The sequence below is a fragment of the Chinchilla lanigera genome, unplaced genomic scaffold, assembly GCF_000276665.1.
Source record: "Chinchilla lanigera isolate Chin_1 unplaced genomic scaffold, ChiLan1.0 scaffold00109, whole genome shotgun sequence".
Taxonomy (NCBI): Eukaryota; Metazoa; Chordata; class Mammalia; order Rodentia; family Chinchillidae; genus Chinchilla; species Chinchilla lanigera.
The window spans coordinates 3,882,645-3,904,860 of NW_004955510.1; the positions used below are offsets into that span (position 1 = coordinate 3,882,645).

General features: G+C 38.3%; 1 protein-coding gene and 1 long non-coding RNA gene across 3 annotated transcripts in view; one reads left to right on the forward strand and one right to left on the reverse strand.

Annotated features, from left to right (window-relative positions):
• The window catches only part of Ccser2 (coiled-coil serine-rich protein 2), a gene marked incomplete in the record, with an annotated part of 160,295 nt that overhangs the window by 80,406 nt on the left and 57,673 nt on the right, over positions 1–22,216 (forward strand). For both annotated transcript variants that reach the window (XM_005407889.2, XM_013506323.1), the window contains 2 exon segments: positions 8,552–8,714; positions 13,380–13,575. In XM_005407889.2, the coding sequence (XP_005407946.1) occupies positions 8,552–8,714; positions 13,380–13,575 (359 nt within the window).
• LOC106146979 overlaps positions 5,860–22,216 on the reverse strand; it is a 30,002-nt gene continuing 13,645 nt past the window's right edge. Inside the window, exons 3-4 of the long non-coding RNA XR_001231668.1 lie at positions 17,840–17,910; positions 5,860–6,215 (exon numbers count right to left, since the gene is read on the reverse strand). This is a non-coding gene — a long non-coding RNA (uncharacterized LOC106146979). The remainder of the gene's footprint in view (positions 6,216–17,839; positions 17,911–22,216) is intronic.

The following is a 22,216-nucleotide window of genomic DNA, read 5'->3' on the forward strand; positions in this document are numbered from 1 at the left end:
TTGTAGGCTATGTAGGATTTGGGGCCTATATAGGATTTGGGGCCATCTATACCTGAGTACACCCATAAGTATGTCCCACCATTCCCCTCAGTGGATCCCAGAGCCAATCAAGTGAAACTCTACTCTGAACACTACAGCTTCCTATTTTCCTGCTACTTGTGTTCAGTAATAACAAGGTTTATACTTGTTCTTTACTTTTCTTATATGAGATTTTCTTTTAAACCAAATTGCAATTGAAAGCTTCCTTGGTCAGATTTTAAAGCTTTCTGCAAAGTATATTCTTCCTGGGCTTTGTGATTAGCCAAATGTTAATCACAGAAATACTACCTGTGCCATATACATTTTTTGGACTTCAAAGTCAGAAGGAAGTAATCCAGAATACTTTTGATGTCATATTTTTTTGCTTATCAAGTCAGAAAACATGGGTATGTTGAATATTACATATAGGCATCTTCACATCATGTACCTTTCATTTAGCCACAGTAGGTCCCTTTTCCCTCTCCAGAAGGTAAGAGTCCTGATCTCTTGCTCTTACTTATAGTTATAGAACTAAAATCTGTTGTCTTTTGTCTTTGGAGCTACACTACTTTCAGAAAGCTTTCACAGTGGTATCTTGGTTCAAGAACTAGATTTGTTCTATGATTTTGGAAAAGGTGGTCACATTTGTGTTTGTGTAGAGAGGTGGTTGCAGTTGTGTTTGTCACCCGATGCAGGGTTTGTACACAAAAGCAAAATTTTGCTAAGTGCTTCTATTTGTGAACCAAATTATTTGCAAACAAAAGGACTCATGAACCAAGATACCACTGTATTTATTATGCAGCATGGCTCTTCAGTTTCTATATAAGGACCAGATCTGGCCTGTAGGTGGTTTTGATCAGTGTGATGGCTTGAACATTTCTTTAGCAGTTTTTTTTTGGGTACTGGGAATCAAACTCAGGACCTTGCACTTGCCAGGCAGGTGCTGTGCTGCTGAGCTGTACCCTGGGCCCACTTGAACATTTCTGAGTTGGGATACCTTTAGGTCTGCCACTATTCTGTAGTTTACCACACACACCATAGCACCTTGTGCCATTACACATTTAGAGAAACTTACTAGCTTTCTTAGTCTTACTGTCTTGTTCTTCATTCAACAAGCCCTGGAAACTGGTTTTAATTTATTTCCATCATGTAGTTTTATTTACTTTCTTCTTTTTTTACCTATATTTTTTTTTTCTGTTCAGGATAAGATCAGATGTGTGCAACAACAGTCCATCATTAAATGGAAATGGTATATATGTGATCTAGCCAGAGCAGGTCCAGAGGGTACAAGTAAGTTACATGAAGAAGTTGCCCAGATGCCCATGGCTCCTTCTGCTATATTCCCCTCTATTTCTCAGCATGCACCTATGGCCTCATGGGGTATACCATATGACCAGCTGTCAGAGGAAGAGAAACCTAGAGCCTGGTTTATGGATGGTGCTGCATGTTAGGCAGACACCACTTGCAAGTGGATAATTACAGCATTATAGCCCCTTTCCAGGACATCCCTGAAGGACAGTGCCGAAGGGAAGTCATCACAGTGGGCAGAACTTTGCACAGTATACCTGGTAGTACATTTTGCCTGGAAGGAAAAATGGCCAGATATGCAACTGTATACTAATTAATAGGGTATGGCCAGTGGTCTGACCAGATGGTAAGGAATTAGAAAGGAACATAACTAGGTAATTGGTGACAAAAATATTTTAAGAGGTATGTGGATAGACCTTTCCATATAGCCAAGGGATATAAAATATTGTTTCCCATTTAAGTGCTCAGCAAAAGAGTACTTTAACAATCAAGTGGATAAGATGACCCATTCAGTGGATAGTGGTCAACCTCCTTCTTCAGCCATCCTTGGCACTGCCCAATGGGCTCATGAACAGAGTGGCCATGGTGGCAGGAATGAGGTTATTCCTGGACTCAGCAACATGGACTCACAGAATGCCTTATCTACCATCATGTAATTCCACACAGCATTGCCTCTAGCCAAGGAATACATGTTATGGCCAAAAATGTGAGGCAATGGATTCATACTCATGGAATTCACTGGTCTTACAGTGTTCCTCACCACCAGCTAGAGAGGTGGAAGGAATAGTCTTTTGAAGGTACAGTTACTGTGCCAGCTAGATGGCAGTAGCTTTCAGGCCTGGGGCAAGGTTCTTCAGAAAGCTGTATATGTGGGCTGGGGATATAGCTCAGCGGCATAGGTGCCTGCCTGCCAAATGCAAGGTCCTGAGTTTGATTCCTAGTACCAAACAAACAAAAAAAAAAAAAGAAAAGAAAAGAAAAGCTGTATATGCTTTGAATCACTGTCTACTATATGATGCTGTCTTCCATAGCCAGAATTTATGGGTCCAGGAATCAAGGAGTAGAAGTGGAAATGGTACTACTCATCATTACCCATAGTGATACACTAGCACAGTTTTTGCTTCTTGTTCCCCTGACCTTATGTTCCACTGGTTAGAAGTCTTAGTTCCAGAGGTAAGGGAAGGCTTGTACCAGGAAGCACAACAATGATACCATTAAAGTGAAAACTAAAACTTTCCCCTGGTCATTTGGCCTCCTCATGCTTCAAAGGAAACAAGCTACAAAGGGAGTCACAGTGCTATCAGGGGTGATTGACCCAGCCTATCAAGGGGAGATTGGATTATTACTCCATGATGGGAAAAGGAAGAATATACATGGAGTGCAGGAGATCTTTCAGGTGCCTGTTAGTATTAGCATGCCCTGTTGTTAAAGTCATTGGGAAACTACAACAACCCAATCAAGGCAGAATGACAAATGTTCCAAAACCTTTCAGAATGAAGGAATGGGTCACGCTACCAGGGAAAGAACCAAGAACTGCTAAGGTGCTTGTGAGGGCTAACAGAATACAGAATTGGTAGTAGAGGAAGGCAGTTCTAAATACCAGCTATAGCCCATGATCAGGTACAGAAAAGAGGATTGTAATTACAAGTTTCCACTTGATATGCTTACAATGTAATATAATGTTGATAGACTTAACATTGACTCTTAAATATTGTTAAATCTGTTAAAATGTTCAAGTTATGAAATGTTAGGAGTAAGCATCACCCAAAGAAAATTTGCCTTATATTTTGGGAGGGAATTAGTGCTTTTCTGTTCGTACACAGGATAGTTATAAATGGTAGGTATAATTATAAACTTGTGTTTGTATCCAAAGACTGGTTTAAAGAAATGTCTGATTATCAAGTTGACAAGGGGTGAAATGTGATAGCTCACTGATTGTGTCAACCTGTGTAAGAAATGCCCAACTAAATTGGGCCAGTATAGTTCTGGGTGTGGAAGACCCATCATAAGGAGGATTGTTGCCAGAATGGTATAAAAGGGAAATGAAGAAGAAAGGCATGCTTATGTTTCTTCAGAGGAGCTCCAGTCTTCACCTTCACCTTGGACGTCATCTCCTGGCTTCCTGTTCACATTCTTCAGCTTTCCAGTACAGACTCTTCAGCCTCCAGCATAGACCCTTTGGTCTCCTGATATAAACTTGCACAGGTCACTGCATGGAGCTCCAGCCCTTTGACTGAATCCGTCACATCTGCCATGCACAGACAGCCCTTCTGCACTCTTCCACGCCTGACCTGGTGGGCGGCCATTGTAAATGAATCTTGTAAATCCTTAAATATTTGTAATCTTGCATTAAATGTTTCTCCAGTAAGCATTGATTGATACAGATTTTGTTCCTGGGAGTGGGGCTGTTACTATGACACTACCTGACCATGTGGTTTGGGAGCCTTTGGAACTGGTTTGTGCAAAGAATTTGGAGAGGTTTGGAAATGCCAGGTGAAGACACAATCCTGGATTGCTTTAATTTCTACTTGCTGGGAGATTCTGTGGTCAGAGTTCAGAAGACCATAATGCTGATAGAAATATATCTGGTAAAGACCAAGTTCAGGAGGTTTCAGTTAGCAACAAGTTTCTTGGACTCTAGACTGTGTTATGCTTTAGCAGAAAATTTTTCTGCATTTTGTGTGTGCCTATAGAGTTTGCAGGATACTGAGATTAAGCTTGGTGGACTAATGAACCTTACAGAAGAAATTTCAGGATAGTCTAATGTTGAGATGGTGGCATGGCTACTGTTGGGGGCTACTAGCCATATCTACGTTGAGAATCAAGAGCAAAGAACCCAGCAGAAAGACTTAATAAATTTTGAGTTTAGCCAGAAAGCAAGCTGTAATAAAGTTGTGGCCTGAAAAGATGAAATAGAAGTTGGTTGCTGAAAAAACTAGCAAGAAAAAGCCAAGTATTTCAGAAGAGGACAATAGAAAAGGTGGCCTGAAGACATCACAAGAATCAGCAGGACCCCACCTTTTGTGGCTCCAAAATTGCAAATGTGAAGGACTTTGCTTTGAGAAGAGAGTCCCAGAGCACCATGTTCCAGAATGCCAGTGGCCTAGGGAAGTTGTTCCATAGGATTTGGTTCATAGGCATTGGAGCCCTACACCCAGGGGAGAAGGAAGCCTGGCTCCTGCTGTAGCTGGCAGCAGACCCTGGTGTCATCCATGTGGTGGTGGTTTTAGGTGCATGCAGAATGCAAGAGTTGTGGGGTCAGGAAAGCTTCCACCCAGATTTCAGGAGAAGACCTGGGAGATCAGTCAGTGTCCTCCTGAGAGGACAGTGTGTGAAGCTGTGAGTGTGAAGCTGAAGACACATTGAGAACTTCAGAAGGTTAGAGAAGCTCAGAAAGTGGATTGTCTAAGGAAAGCTGCAAGCTTGACCTAAGCAAAACTGACCTAAGAGAGAAGCTGTGAGAGCTACAACCACATACAGTGCCCTCGAGGTGGAGCTACTCAAGCCCTTTGGACTTTACATCTTGCCACAGGTTGCCTTGAATGTTACACATGGAACTATAAGATGTAATGTTTGACCTGGTGGATTTTGGACTGGGTTTGGTCCCATTCTTTTGTATCTCCCTATTTGTACCTTTTGGAATGGCAGTGTCTGTGTTGTGGCATTGAATGTTGAAAGTGTTTTAACTTTCTTTTTATTTGTAGAGGGAGTTAAAGCTATGAGTTTGCCTTAAATCTCAGAGGTGACTTTGGGACTTGGACTTTTTAGGAGTGCTGAAACTGGTAGGACTTCGGCAGCTCTTAGAGATGGACTAAATGTCTTTTGCATAAAGGGATGCACGTGAGTCTTTAGGGGTCTAGGGGCAGAATGTTACGGCTTCTATCTAGACTTTGATTCCTTCAAAGTCTCATACAGTCATAGGTGGGGCTTTTCAGAGGTAGTTGTTTCTAGGGTGTGTGATGATGGGATTAAATGTGTGATGCTGGGATTAAGGGTGCCCCACCTTAGATAGAGTATAAGGGACAGAAAGAGAGCCATTGCTGCTACTTCACTGCTTTGCTGCCTGCTGCCTGCCATGAACTTTTTCTCCTCTACCATGCCCCTTTGTCGTGCCACCCTGTCTTAGAGCCAGCGGACTGTAGACTAAACCTCTAGTGTGAGCCAAAACAAACTTTTTGCCCCTTAACTTTGTGTGTTGGGTATTTTGTCTCAGAAATGGGAAAATTAGCTAAGATAGTGTTACACGTTTAGAGAGTCTTATTTTCTTTCTTAGTTTTATTGTCTTGTTCTTCATTTACCAGCCTCTGGAGAGTGGTTTTAATTTACTTTGATTTTGTACTTTCGTTTGCTTTCTACTTTTTTTTCCATTATTCTTTCATTTTTGTCAGGGAACCCTTAACACTTTTTTTAGGAACAACAACTAGTATTATTTCACATTACCTCTTAACCACGTTTTAAAGTATATAAATATGTGATTGCCCAATCCCTGAGATAGAAATATAACAGGGCACTCCTTGTAGAGTATTAGAACAGTCATTTCTTTTAAGAGTTAAACCACTGTCTTCATTTGAACATTACTCTTTTGTATTTCCTGTGATGTTTGTTTCTTGAGCTTATGTGCAGTCTGCTTGTGCCTAGGTTCAAGTTTCAGGATAGAGTCCTGATTTGGATTCTGTATATGGTCCCAGCAAGCTTTGGCAGACAGAAAGTTAGCACATCAATTTCTGCATTGCAATTGCTCACAGTGTTGAGCCCATCTCTCAGCCTCCTTGGCTCCTTTGCTTGCTTCTTGTTATTCTGTGTACACTGTGTTGATACCATGCCAGGAACACTTCAGGTGATTATTGTGAAATGATTCTTGCTTTGGGAGTGAGTAGGATTTCCTTTGCCTGAATTAAGAAATAAAACCAAATTCAAAACATGTAAAAGTAGATAAACTTTTAAAAGTATACAGAGTTGTTTAAACTGAGGTACCATCTTAAGGCCAAGTAGAAATATTTATGGGACTTAACTGAATTCATGAGTATAGTACAAGTGAGTTTTTGTTTTATTTTGTTTTCTGTAGAGTCTGCCCATTCTTTTTTATATATTTTTTTAAAAAATCTGGCCCTTAGTTTCCTCCTTTACCCACTCACCTAGTGTTTTCACACTTTTGTCATATCTGTATAACCCTGGTTTATTTTTCTTTGAACCAACTCACATTTTACACTTTAATGAAGTTCTTTTCCTAAGAACTATCATCTGTGGAACAGTGGCTTTGACCTGTGAGTTATCATCCACATATGAATTTATAAATAATACTATTAAAAGGAGTAAATTAAAAGCAGTTTTAAATCTTAAGATTTAATTGTTTTCTTTTTCAATGTACTTTTCTAATTTTTTCAACATAACAATTACTATACCTTTTATTATCTGTTAGGTCTGCCTGCCTTTCTTTTTCTTTCTTTTCTTTCTTTCTTTCTTTCTTTCTTTCTTTCTTTCTTTCTTTCTTTCTTTCTTTCTTTCTTTCTTTCTTTCTTTCTGTCCTTCCTTCCTCCCTTCCTTCCTTCCTTCCTTCCTTCCTTCCTTCCTTCCTTCCTTCCTTCCTCACTCCCTCTCTCTGTCTCTCTCCCTCCCTCCCCCCACTTTCTTCTTTTTTTTTCTACTGGAGATTGAACCCAAGGCCTTCACACTTAAGTTACACTGCCACCCTTTTAAAATTTTTTTTTACATTTGAGATAGGACGTCTCTAAGTTGCTGAGTTGTCAGGCTGGGCTCAAATTGTGATCATTCTGCCTCAGCCTTCCAGATTGCTGAGAGTACAAGTGTGTACCACCACACCTGGCCTCTGTTAGGTTTTCTGTAAGTGAACTTTACTAGAAGTGCCTTTTGACTTAGCCCACTAACAGGGCAAAAACTTTTTAGAAATAATTTCAAATCTAAGACTGCTTTTAAAAAACATCTTTAAAATTTAATAAAGTATAAAATATATATCCTCCATGACTCCTCTAATGAATGCAGACAGAATTTCACCATCCTTATAGGAGCTTATTAAAGTTATATGTTTAGAGGAAATGAGTTCTGTGTGTATGAGAATTGAACATCTATACTTTACCAGCATGATCCTTTTTTGGAATGGGAAGTTTGTTTTTATCTATTATACTGTAATAAGACACTGCTACATTTCAAAATCATGTTTCTGCTTAAGTAAAACAGTCATTTAATTAAGTGATCCTTTTCAAAGAATAATTTGGAAGTATGTTGATTTTAATACTTTCCATCACAAAGAATTCTAAGCATGCAAGACTTGAACCTTCTCATGTAGTAGTTCTCAGACTGGAGAAACCCTTCCTTCCAGTGGCTTGGATTAGCATCCAGCAGTATTTTTAGAAACAATCCTAACTCAGTAGCTATGTAAGCGCTGAGGACGATGGAGTCACAGGGCCGACTGGGCTTGCTTCCCACAGGGAGGGCTGAAGCTGAGCAGGAAGGAAGGCCTGCTCAGCAGTGCCTGGTGTGCGGCTCTGTCTGGGTAGACAGCCGTAACACAATGTCCCCCTTGTGCAAAGTGACTCCCTCAGCAAGTACTCAGATATGTGAGGAAAAAGTGTTTGGGTAAGTGAAGAAGCGGGTGTTTTGGAGATTCTTCTCGTGTTTTTGTGGCGTTTGGATTTCAGGGAGTGTACTATTTGTTGTTGCAAAGTACTGGCTTTGTTTCCAGTAGCATTTTAGACTTTTTGAACCAGCTTGCGGCAGGCAGATTGAAGCGTCTTACTTTTTAAAACAGATTTGTTTGCAGTGAAAAGTTATTTGTGTTCCTTGGAATCAGAGAAAATTAATTGTGCTGTTCACTTTAGGGATGCATTCTCTACTAAACTTAAAATCTAGTTTTTCCTGTTTTCATTCTGAAATCATAACCAACTTGGGTATTTTAAATTAATGATGTTGATTTCAGGGTTGATTTACTTGTTTTAAAACACTGCAGCCATTAACTGTTCACTTAAGTGACTATGATATGAAAGTATTATAATTTACTTCAGTTTAAATAATATAAAGTTCAATTTTCACTAAAAGAACTGGTATTTTTCTTCAGGAAATCTTCATTTTGTGATTAGCTGGTGTAAATGGATTTTGTTTTTAGAGTATTAGTTTTATATTTTCAGTAGCACTTAGTTACTGTGCTGTAGGTAGTTAACTTTTATAGCAAGTGTACATGTTTATAGTTTTTTGCTTTGAATCTGTCCAGTGGAGTGTGACAATATGAATCGCTTTGACCGATCAGACAGAAATGTGCGGCAGTCTCAGGAGGGATTTTGGAAAAGGCCACCCCAGAGGTGGAGTGGACAAGAACATTACCACCTCAGCCATGCTGACCACTATCATCACCACGGGAAAAGTGACTTGAGCAGGTGAGTGCTGTTTTCTGTCCTCTGATTAATTTGAGTAATAATTCTTCCCTCAAAACTGCTTTTGCCTGGTTTTGAGGCACCCTCTGCCTCCAAAATTCAAGATCCATGTGGCCCTAGTTAGAATAATATCTCATTCTTCTTGGCTCAAAACTTTTTTCATTAGCATTATCATTAATATAAATATTGTATTTTTATGTACTATTTTTTAAAGTTTTGATATGAGATTTTTAAGTTCTCATTTGGAAATGATTAAATGTTGACTTTGTTAATGTTTAAAATTTTATTAAATAATATGCAAAATTAGTGCCAAATAACTCCTCATCTTTGGCTATATAAGTCTGAATCTTAAAATTCCATAAGTACTGTTAGAAACATAAGCAGATACTATGTAGCACTAGAAGTCTTTTCCATTTTGAATTGTAGGATAACCTTTAATTTGATCAGGACTTACGTGTAATGGATCCATGCATGGTACAGATTAGCTTTGCAAATTTTAATTTATTTACCCCACCATTTTAGTTTACCATTGATAAAAGATACTTAATAGTACCTTTCTCTCAGTATTTGAGGATGCAGGATAAGAATGCTGTAGCATCTGGTTTATAGTAGGCAATCAATGGCATTTATTATTATTTTTATCCTTATCTCATTGCACAAGAGATTTGAGGTCATTCTGGAGCATATTTATGATACAAATATTAAAATTAGGATAATGAAGTAGTGGAAAGAAGATGTATGGACATGTATATTCCCTACAATAGGAAACAATTATTTTTAAGATTCTTTGTGACAAAAGCAAAGAAGAAAACTGGATCCATTACACGGTATACAATGTGTATATGTTTCTTCCTAATTTATTTGCTTTTTGGAGACAAAAACTTTTGTGGTTTCTTGCATGAATTCTTAGACAGAAAATACCTTGAAATATGATGGACAGGTCCCAGCTTGTCAGAGCAGAAATAATGGTAATTTTCTTAACTGTTTCTTAGTTGTACACATGGCAGACTCTAGTCAGTTTGAGAAAAGGCAGTTCAATGGGTCATGAAACAGTAATTTCTAACTACAAATTTTTCTAGTGATCAGTGAACGGATGTAATTGAAAAGATTTGGAAGAATGTACTGACTACATTATCATCTCAGACATTATTTGGCTGTTCTGTTTCTTATGTTTAGCATTTTGATAAGAAATAAGCCTCAGCAGGGTAGGGATGAAATAGGCCTCAGAGAGTGGGTGTTATCAGGCAAGAACATGATGTAAGGACAACCTTTCTTGCTAATAATGAAAATTATGTTTTCCTAGTCTTCTGTAGTAAGCTAGGAAGTACATGAGGCCAACTTATAAAACTTTAGAAGCCTAATTAAAATATAAATCATTGATTATTCTTGAAATGTGTTCATCTACTTAAAAATATTCATTGAGAATCTGTTTGTTGGACATTGTTATAATTTCACAAACTGGATGAGTTTGAAGATAGTGTAAGAAGAGCTATGGGTTGGCAGTAGCTTCTTGGAACATCTTGTTGAAGACAATACAATAATTGTGCGGTGAAGGAGCTCAGTAGGTATCTCTGTATTTATCAGTCCAGATAAGATTCATGTGCTTGTTCCACCTATGCATATGAGTAGTATATTCTTGCTGCTTGGATGCTGAGAGTCTACATGAGAGATGGGCCTGAGACAGTTACAGTGCAGAGTTAGTGTGATACAGTGCACAGGTAAGATAATGTGTAAGGAACTCCAGGAGTGCACAGCAACTATTAGTTGTATAGGAGGTCAGAGAATGAAGGGCATTACTATCAGACTGATTCTAAGGGTCTGATGGTAGAGACTGGAGAGGAGTGGTTTCTGTAGAAGGATGGGATTTTGCCTGGGAAAATCACATGTGGGGAAGTTTTATGATAGAGTATGGCACTGGCAGAGAATGACTGTTAAATCTACAATAGGCGGATTGCTCAGTCATTTGGAGGAATGAGTAGGTGTAATCTGTGGCTGGAGGTTGCAGCACTAACATATATACAGTGTAAAATAAAGGATGGCAAATTGCAGCCTGTAGTGAGATTGTTAATCAGACTGTCTAAGATGGGATGAATTAGCTGGCAGCAGACTTCTCTGTCCTTGGGAATGAACAAGCCAAGATTAAGCCATCTGTCAGAAAAGTTGAGCGACTTTTTTTTTTTTTTAAGTATTTTATAAATATCCACAGATACGGAAGAGAGAAGTTCTCTGGTCAAATGAGTATGAAAATAAACAAAATAAAATTAATTATTTTTGAAAATGTATAGATTACACTGATTTTGCAAAATGTTATGTAGTAGATAATCTGTAAGCGTTTCTGGGAGCATGATCACAAATCCCTTGTGCAGAGGTTTTTTTTTTTAAGGAGTTTATGATGTGCTAAATTATCTTATTCACACTGGTGATTCTGGGGAGAGAGAAATTCATAAAATTCTTGGCGTTGCTAATCCAATTAACTTAACACAGAGCTTTCTAATAAGTGGACTGAGGCACACTGGTTTATTGTGAATGATTACAGCTTTGACTGGCTTGTTGATGCCTCTCAAGCCGTCTGGTGATGGTGCAGGTACGCGTATTCTGGATCCCATAGCCAGTTATAGGGATGATTAGTACAAAAAGAAACCTCTTCTATGACAAGCCTTACCCTAGCATACTTTATTACTTTTTCTCTGTACCTTCCTATTAAAGAATTCGGATGTATTAACCCCAGGGCCTTTTTAATAATACATGTGCAAAGGTCTGCACATTATATATCTTTCCACTCTATGTGTTCTGAGTCCTGGTATCCCTTTCTCCCTGATTCCAACTCCTGTCATTATCATAGTTAATTATAGGATTATGATTACTCAGTGGTGTTGAGAAGATTGGTGGTTGAGGGCTACTGATCTTTCTTTTGTATTTTCATCATAATACTGCTCTTTTAACCTGACCTACCTTCCACTCTTATTTCCCTAGAACTCCCTATCTCACCAACTTCCAGTGACAGTTAATTCTGTCACATCCTAACAAATTCGCTCCCTTGACCTCTTTGCCTGCGTTCTCCTAACTGTAACAAATCTTTTTCCTACATCCCTGGTAGTGTTTTTACATGAAGGATTCTTATTTTCCAGTTACCTTAGTTTGGTACTGGTCAGAAGTATAGTCTTTGTCCTCATTCTTCGTCTTCAATGCAGTTGAAGTATCCTGATGTTTCTTTTCTTTGAGACTTAAAACCTTTGGCTGTGTGAACTCCTTACTTTAAAGATTTGGAAATATTTGCTGAAATGTAGAAATTTACTAGAAACTGTGTGCCTACGTTTTCAATCTGTTTGAAATTTGATACATTGTCACTTAAATTCAATGAATCATGGATTTAATTTTTATTACTAGTATGTCAAAATAGCCATTACACTGGAGAGAATGAATACTTTTCATTGTGCTATTTTAAATATTGAGGTTTCTTGTTTATATGTGTGGTGTAATAGGTTCTCCAAAGTTTAAGAACTTACTGGGGTTGTGTGTAATATGGATCCAATAATTCTTTAAATTGTTGTAGCTCTGCTTTCTGTTCACAACGTTGTTTTGTACTCCCATGAAACACAGCAGCCCGTATTTTCTTTCTCTTTCTCCTGCTGCTCCATTCTCCTCTATTCCCCACTCTCTTTTCACTTTTCTTTTTTTTTTTTTTTTGGTACCAGAAATCGAACTCAGGACCTTGCATTTGCCAGGCAGGCGCTTATGCCACTGAGCTATATTTCCGGCCCTCACTTTTTTTTCTTTAACCAAACACTTTCCCACTGAGCTGCATCTGCAGCACTTTTTAAAATTTTATTTTAAGACATGGTCTCACTAATTTGTCTGGGTTGGCCTTGAAGTTGTGATTCTCCTACCTCATCCTCCCAGGTTGTTAATTTTCCTTCTCTTATTCAGCATAAATTTTCTGGTATGAAACTGAAGGAAGCATGCATCTTTTACAGAGTAGATTTTTTTTTTTAACCTGTACTTTAAGATTAGGAAATATGTGATGTATATATGGCTTTTATAGGACCTTGTTTAATTTTATTGGAAAAGATTTACCAGCAGTGTAAAAACAAAAGAACAAAGAAATAACAGTTCATCAGTCTTAACTGCTTGCTGGGACTTTGAAGAAATAGCAGTCTACAGGAGTGTCCAAACTGAGAATTGATGTGGGCTGCATAGTTATGAGTCTAAAAAGACGTGCAAGCGCAAGGTCGTGAGTTCAATTCCTGGTACTAGAAAAAAAAAAAACAAAAAAAAACAAAAATAAAAAGACGTGCAGTTTAAGATGCCAGGCAAAGTCAAATGCTAAGGAGCAGGCAGTCAGTGCAGAAAGGGGTATCACTTTTCCAGCTCAGGCTTTTCTCAGAGTGTCTTATTTTATTCTGGTTTTTGAGGGGAAAAGGTTTATTTAACAAGTAGGTAAAATACACAAAAAAGGGTCACGTGGGGGAGTTCAAAAGATGGTTATTTTAATGGCAGCTAGAATTGATTGTGTCTCCAGTGGAATCTCGCTCAGTGACTGAGGTGAGTGCAAGTCAGAGCCTCTCTGCTAATAATGGCTGACTTGTAAAGATTACAGCAATAATTTCAGTACCTTCGTTTCTTTCTAAACTTGTGTTTCTTTTTCCTCCACCTTCCCTGCCCTTTCAGAGGCTCTCCTTACAGAGAAGCACCTTTGGGTCATTTTGAAAGCTATGGAGGGACCCCCTTTTTCCAGGCGCAGAAGGTGTTTGTAGATGTCCCAGAAAACACCGTGATGCTGGATGAGATGACCCTGCGGCACATGGTCCAGGACTGCACCGCCGTGAAAACGCAGCTGCTCAAACTGAAGCGGCTGTTGCACCAGGTGAGTTCGCAGCAAGCATTTCCAGATCGGAGATTTTGAATTGAAAAATGCATTGACTTTCCTTATTTGGCAAATAAAGTTTAGATTTATGTACAAACACTGTCTGTAAATAGTACACAATAAAAACTTGTCAGAGAAAAAAATGGAAGTTTTGCATGATGTCTTAATATCCAGTCTCAGCATTTATGAGCTGTGTGATATTTGATAAGCCAGTTGCTATGTTTCAGAGTCCTCGTTTTCATATCACTGCTTTGTAAGTTGTTGAGAATTAGAAATTGTTGTTAGAAATTGAGCAGTGAAATACTGAGCACATAGTCGTTGTTTAGTAACCAGGTGCTACTACTATAATTTCAGCTACATGGGGAATAAGAAACAGCAATTTTTATATACAGCAGATAATCATGTAATTTGCAACCCACAAGTTTAATCTTCTCCAGTGTGCATGTCTTTTGAAAAATCATAGCAGTGACATGTGACTTGTTCAAAGTCATGAGATGAGCTAATGGTAGAGTTCGACTTCTGATTCAAAAACACCTTTTTATTTAACCATTTACAGGCTAGGTCAAAGAATAAAATAGTAATTTAAAATTGTGTATGCCTTTTGTGTGGTTTTAAATCTGTACAGTAGATGCTTGACTTACAAACTCAATTCATTTGCAAGGGCTGGTTGTAACTCAAGTTGGTTGTAAGTCAAGACTATGTTTCCCATAAGAAATAATGGCAATACCCATCATGTGTTCCTAACCTCCCAAAGCACCCCTTAACTAACCTGTTCATAATAAAAAAGGGTTGTATAATATGTGTCATTTATCAGAAACACTAATAATTTTCCTAATATAGTCACCAAAAAGTTATGAACTGTGCCTCGTTTATCACAAACAACAATTTCATACTATACTCACCATTCAGGTTGACATTTTGGGTTGCAGGAAGGGAGGATGAGACGGAGGTGGTGGTTGTTTGGAAGGAGAGTCCACTTCCATAAGAACATCAGTGTTCTGGCTCTTTGGGGTCCTTTCTCTCCTTGGGAGAGTGTGTAGCCCACTAGGACCTGCTTTTGGCTCACTAGGTCTCAATCTTTTCAGAACTAAAAACTGGTCCAAGGCTGTTTCCGTCTTTTCTTTAACACTGCCCTGTAGTGTGACGTGACATTGTATTAAGCAAGTGAATGCAATGATTGGTGTTTTCTCTGTCTGAGTGGGTCTTCTTTACAAATGTTTGTAGCTCTGTCCATTTTTTCAGGGTTTCCTTTATTTCAGAAAAAGAACTTTGCCGCACTGATTACTGATACTTCCCCTCCTCTTCAGAAAGCCCCTCAACTATCATTTTCTGCTGCTCAGCCAGAAGTTGCTGAAGTTTCTCTGTACACAATTCCTCTGAGTTTCCTCCAGCAGTTCCCCAACCTCACCACTGTCTCCCTGCAAGATGCTGTGGAATCATTGCATAGTCATCAACCACAGGGTCAGTGGAAGGCTCAGGCTTCTCTACAGAGCCTTCAAAGTCTCTCTCCCATATAATTTTAAAACACATTTCTTCCAGGCAGATCTCAGCGTCCTTAGGAGTCATTGGCCTAGGATTTCTCAATTAACTCCACACAGGAAAGAATGTTGTAAAGTTCTTCCAGAACCCTGTTAAGGGTTAAATTTGTATCTGAAACCACCTGGAAACACTTCAGGAACAGCTTCTTAAAGTTAGCTATAACCTGGTGGCCCAAAGGCTGCAGTAGAGGAGTTGTATTAGGATTGGAGGAACTTGACTGAGAGCCATGGAAATTCAGCCAGTTCTTCTTCCAACTCTCATGGGTGAGCAGAGCATTGTCGATGATGAGGAGAGCCTTGAGTGGTAAACCTTTGTCCTCTAGATATTTCTTAACAGTAGGACAGAAAGCTTCCCTGATCCACTCAAGAAAAGGTATACTTGTTACCTAGGCTTTTGTATTAGATCTCCACATGACCTCTAGCCTGTTTTTCATGAGTTTATGTTTTCTGAAAACTCTAGGGATCTCCCAGTGATAAACCAAGAGAGGCTTTTTGTTTTTTTTTTTTTTGGTACTGGGAATTGAACTCAGGACCTTACACTTGCCAGGCAGGCACTTGTGTTGCTGAGCTGTATCCCCGGCCTGAGAGGCTTTATCTTGATGTCACCGCTTACATTGGCACATAGCAATAAAGTTAGCCTATCCTTCATAGGTGTATGACCTGGCAATTTCTTCTCTTCCTGGGTGAATGTGTGTTCTCTTGGGCATTTCCTTATAGAAAAGGCCAGTTTTGTTACAGTTATAAACTTGAGAGCAAAAGCCATTTCTTGGGGCTGGGGATGTAACTCTGTAGCACAAGCGCCTGCCTGGCAAGTACAAGGTCCTGATTTCAGTTTCTGGTACCAAAAAACAAAAACAAAAACCAAAACAAAAAAGCCATTTCTCTGTGTCATCATTTCAAACTGGTATGTGTAGTTTTCAGCAGCCCTTGTATTAGCACTGGCTGTTTCGTAATGCCTAGTTATGCTGTGAACCCAAGTTGTCACTTTAAAATTGTGATGCCACCCTTTACTGGCATGAAATGTTTCAACATTATCACTCATTGATGAATTATCCTTTATGAGATCTGCCTTTATAGCCCTAGCTTTTGTCACAAATTATAGACCCAGACAGGCTATAACCTGCCATCTCTTTTCATTTATCCACACGAGGAGTAGCCTTTTTACCTCATCTAACACTGACATTGGTAACTTACTAATTTGAGTAGCATCTTTAGCAACACTAGCATCCTTATACAAATCTTTGCTCTGTAAGATTGTTGAGATGGTGGATTTTGGCATGTGAGATTGATCATCCAAATACCACTCTCATTTCTCCATAATTTACTTCTTTTTGATTGTGATTGTCTTCTTGGCCTTCCCTTCCTTCCTTAGCTGCTTTTCTAGCTTTTGGGGGGCCGTTATGATAGCGGTAATTGTAATAACAAAAGCACTGACTGAAGTCATGTCCACAGACACGCACATGTGACCTCATACTGATTCTTACGTATACTTAAAGTGCTTTTCTAGCATTGTGTGTCTTTTATTTACAACTGCACAAGTGGCCAGCATTTGGGTCGTAACTCAAGACTTTGGCCATAAGTTAAAACTAAAATTCCTAGGAGCCAGGAATGTAGCTCAGCCGTACAGTGCCTACCTGGCAAAGCACAAGGCCCTGAGTTCGATTTTTGCCACACACACAAATAAAACCCCAAAACTAAAGTTCCAGTCGTAACCCAAGTTGTTTGTATGTGAGACCAATTGTAACTTGAGGGTCCACTATACTTGTGCTTTATATACTGGCCAAATCTAACTTAAAAGAAAGGCCTGACTTGTCCCTGCTGTATAATTTGCTTTCTCGGTCACTTTCCTCATGGTTCTGTTTTAGCTTCATATGAGCCTAGACCAAGTCTTAGACTTGCTGGTGGTCAGCAAAACCACACTTAGGGCATCTGCCCAGTAAGGGCCGTTGAAGTGAGATGTGGCTCCTGTGTTAGTAATTATGGTGAGCGTACCTATTCTTTGTAGTGTAAATTGTTTAATTATTACTCAAATATCCATTTTTGTGGATATTTGACACCCTTTGGGGGTAAAAAAAAAAGCTTTTCTGTGCTAAAGCTGGGAGCAAGAGAGTGGAAGATTATTTTTGGATTTGAGATGCGTGGACTCCTTCCAAGGTAGAAAGGGTTTCTTCCATGGTTGAATCATCCAAACATAGAACTTACAATTTAAGTATATCTAGGGTATAGGCTTTGTTTTTTAGGGCAGCTCTGCTGGCTGCTCCGGGAAGAAAATTTTTTGAATAGGACCTTCAGCCTCAAAGGAAAGAGGAGGCAGGAGAGGGTGGGAAATAGTTAAAATGTGTTAACTACCGTGAGCCAGGGAGTGTGCCAGCTATGCCACTTACTCTCCCAGTATATTGCCCTGAGTCATGAAGCTTGCTGAAAATTTCAGCTGATAGCCTGGCGTGGTGCGTACACTTACAATCCCAGCACTTAGAAGGCTGAGGCAGGAGGATCAAGTTTGAGGCTTGCTGGGCTACATAAGCAAGTTCAAGGCCAGCCTGCATTACATATTAAAACTCTGTCTCACAACAAAACAAAACAAAAATACAACTGTAAATTTCAGCTGATAAGACCAGGGCACGTATAACAATGACAAGAGGCACATAATGGAAAAGAGAATAGGTAAATTGATATGCAGTGACTAGTATAGTACCACAGAAATTAAAAAGTCATTTTTGAGGTACCTTAGATAAGGCATAAATTTCTTGACTGTTCTTTCCCGTCATTGTGACCTCTGGCATTGTATGTAGTACATCTGTAAAAGGAAGAAAATGACAAAATGTTTGTAGGGTGTCTTTAAATTTTTCTAAGTGCCAGTAGAAGTTAAAAATTGAGTTCAAGATTTCATAGAACTGCCTCTTTTAGACTCTTTCCTTTTCAGTTTTATTAAATTAAGAAAATTCAAGGTAAGACATACACTTGGTTTTTAAAAAGTTCTTGTACTACCCAAAGGTTTAATGAAAAACAGTATTTCAATCATCCTCCTACCTCAGGCAGTCTGTTATAATTTGAACAGGTTACTATATAAAGCTTCTGTAGAGCTGTCATGAGGGGTCCCTTTTTCTGTAATCTGGGATTGGATCCACTGTCTATTTCCTAAATAGCTCATCCCCTTTTTTTTCTAGTTTAATCTCTCATTTTTCTTGTGTATAGCCTTAACTTACTTCTTGAGAGAGGATAAGTGACTGACAAATTTTCTTTACTGCGTTATCAAAAAGTCTCTTTTTTAAAGTCCTTAAATATTTTTAATGTGTATAAAAGCAATAAACAGTCATTTTAAAGTAATAAATAATGTTTATCAGGATGTTGTTACTTATATAAGATAGCAGCGGTCATCTAACTGCCAAGTTCTCCAACATTCGGGGCTGGGGATTTAGCTTAGCAGCACAGCGCCTGCCTGGCAAGAGCAAGGTCTTAAGTTCGATTCCTGGTACTGGAAAAAACAACAACAGCAAAAACAAACAAACAAAAAAAAACCCAAGTTCTCCAACATTCAAAATGTCTAATAACCTGGTTATGTCAGTGCTTATGGGCTCCTTCTTGTAGAACTGTAGCCTTAGGCAGAGATTCACCATCTGCCTTTTGGTCGTTTACACTGTGGGGAAGTACTCCTGCTATGCCATACAACCTATCTGCACAGTAATCACAGGAATACATGTGTTTTTTCCCTTTCCACAGATCCTAGTAGAGTACTCTACAGATGCCGGATAATATCTCAGATAGAACTGTAAAGGCCTACACATGATATATTTGAAACACTATTTTTTTCCTAGGCAAAAGTGCTACTAATTTATACAGTTTTTAATAGCTGTGTATAATAGATTTCATGTGCTTATGGATCTGCAAGCAACACAGCTACTGACATATTTTAAAAATATTAGAGACTACAAGGACTGGAGAAAATGGAATACACCACTCGTATTTGAAGTTCCAAAAGTCTCTTTGTTTTCCTCTTGAGTGTGACAGATACTAGTGGTTTGACTTGTATGGGGTAGTTTGGCTGGGAGTGAAGTGAATTTTCCTTTACAAATTTGAAAGCATTGCTTTTCTAGGATCCTGCTTAGCTGTTGAGAAGTCTACTCCATTTTGACCCTATTGTACGTTGTATTCTGGATCTGAGATCTGTATTCTGCCTGTTCTTAATCTGTCTGGAGGTTTTATTCTGCCTGTTCTTAATCTGTCTGGAGATCTGGATCTGTATTCTGCCTGTTCTTAATCTGTCTGGAGGTTTTAAATTTTTTTTATTCTGGTATTCTTCAGTTTTTGAGTGATGTCTTCCTGCTTGAATGTTGGGATTGTTTGTTTTCTATTTCCTGTTCAAAATTTGGTGAGCTATTTGAAGATAAATGTCATGTGGAACTTTATTACTTCTGTGGTACTTTTCTTTCCCCCATTTTCGGTAATATCTTTTTGGAATTTCGAGTAATAAGAAACTAGAACTTCTGATTGAATCTCAGTTTGTTTTCTCTTTCTGAGTTTCCTTTTGTTTGGGTTTATGTTTTCTGATATCTTTCCTGAACTGTATATTCCAGCTCTTTATTTTTATTTAAATATTTATCTTGGCAATCATAAATTCACTTTCCAGTAACTATTCTACTGTTTGTATCATCCAATTATTGTTTTCTACAGAAATTCTATTAAGTAGACAGTTCGTTTTTCTATTGTGTTTTATTAATAAATCAGATTTCGACATCTTTTTCTAGAGGAGCTTTTAAAATCATTTTTGTCTCTTTTTTTGGAACCTTCTTTTAAATACATATTTTCTTGTTTTTTAATACTTAAGAGTGAGGAAGTAAAAGTTGAACAGGACTCTGTACACAGGTAATCAACTGGCTGGCTTCAATTTATGGTGATGGATAAATGTCAGTGGGCTCACAGCACCTACTAAGTGAAGGATTTTTCTCTGCGGTGGCTGTGTTTTCTTCACAGAAGAAACCTCTAATTATTTGCATAAAATACAGGCAGAAGTCTGGGAATATCTTTATTCCTTGTGCAGATTTCCATTTAATTCCCATAATTAAGATAAAGCTCAACACGCTAGTTAGTGATAACAGCTAGGATTCTGTTACCCCAATCTCATCGATTCTAAGTTTTACAGTACACAGTGGTGCTTTAGGTGAAACCTGGAAGGAAACAGAGAGAAGGGTACTGGAGGTTACCCCCAGCATGCTCCTTACCATCACTACATGTCTCCTCGGCCAAACCCTTGTCTTGGAAGCTTTGTTTTATGAACGAGTTCTTTATGTGAGTTCACTTGAACAAAGTTCTCCCTACATACAAAATTTTAAAAATTATAAACAGTATATCTGACCTTTGATTATATTACCTAATTTATGGCATTTTAATAGGATTTTTAATGCTGAACTCTAAAGAACATAGAGGTACAATGAAAAAAATAATTTTTAATGGTGTGTTAGTTCATTATTCTAATTCCCTATCTCCTGTTTGAAAAACTTCAGCCTAATGTACATGGAAGAGTGTTTGTTTTAGTGAGTTTTCATAGACTAAAAACACATATCTGTGCGGTCAGCCAGAAGCAGAACATGAAAAGAACAGAAGTTCATCCTGATTATTCCTTATTTTTCTAGTGTTGACCACTTGGTTTCTGAAAACAGATAAATTTGCCTATATTTGAACTTTGAAATGAAATTAAATCAAATAACTATATTATTTTATATCAGATTTTTACTCAACATTATATTTATTATCCTGTTTTGGATTCATGCTCGTTGCTGTAGAGTGTTCCATTATTTAAATATTCCATATTTAATTTCTTCTACCATTGACAGACATTTGGAGAGGTCTCTATTCTTTGGTTGTTATGAATAGTGCTGCTACAACATTGTACATGTCTTTTGTCCGTATATTTATGCATATTTGTTGGATATGCATCTATGCTTGGAAGTACTGAGTCAGCTATAAGATCTGTTGACATTCAGCATCTGTAGATAATACAAAAGAGCTTTCCCATCCACTCTTCCCCTCTCATTTCTTCGTATTATCTTCCATGTTGGCTTTTATCATATTATCATATTAAGCACCTGTTTTGGCCTTGAGGTAGCAAGTGAAGAATCCAAGATGTAGTAATGGAAAAAACATTAACTTCTTTCTGACACTTTATTTGGATAATAAAATATTTAATCCTTGTGATTCATGCCCTGTCTTCTTCAGGATGCTTGTTTTGGGGCTAAAAATAAAGGAATTTATAATAATGTTTATGCATTGTCAAGTGGGATACATAACTTTTTCTTTTATTTTTCCCTTTCCGGTGTTGAGAATGAAACCCATAACTTTTGCTCTCGTGTGAGTCTCCTCACTGTGCATGTGTGGGTGTACTGTGTGCACACCTGGATGCCCAGGTTCATTGTGGTGGCCATGAACAGGGTGTTGAAAGCAGCAGCATCCTGGCGGGGTGCACTGAGAGGGGCGACGCTGAATGATTGCCATCCAGTGGCCGAGGACCACTGAAAAGGCAGGGTACGCATATTTCTGTGTGCTTACATTCTTCCCATTGTTCCAGGAAGAAATATGTGAAATACACATAAAAAGGGTGTACAGTATATGCAATATAAGGGTCCAGTATGGTAACTAATGTGAAATAGCTTTGTACTCACCACCCTAGAGAAGAAATGATTAATAAGGTCCCCATGCATGCATTCCTAATTGTGTTCCTTACCTTTTTAGAAGCTAGAGTTTTTTCTCTGAACTTTTTATGTATACAAATATGAGTTTTGCCTCTTTTTGAACTTTATATACATAAAGTTATACTGTAAGATCTTTGTTACTTCTTTTAACATTTTCTTTAAGGTTTGGATGTGTTTATATTTGCTCTATTTCATACCTTTTCATTCTCCTTGTTCTGATCTGTGAACAAATCATACTATCTTTGTTCATTTTACTCTTGATGTTTATTTTGCTTTTGGTTTTTTTCCCAGCTTTTCTGTTTTTCCCCCTCTGACAAATATTGTTTCTGTGAACATTTCCCTGGCACACATATATGAAAGTTCCTTTGGGTATCTAATTAGGATTGCAGTTTCTTACAAGGCATGGAAACATTCTAT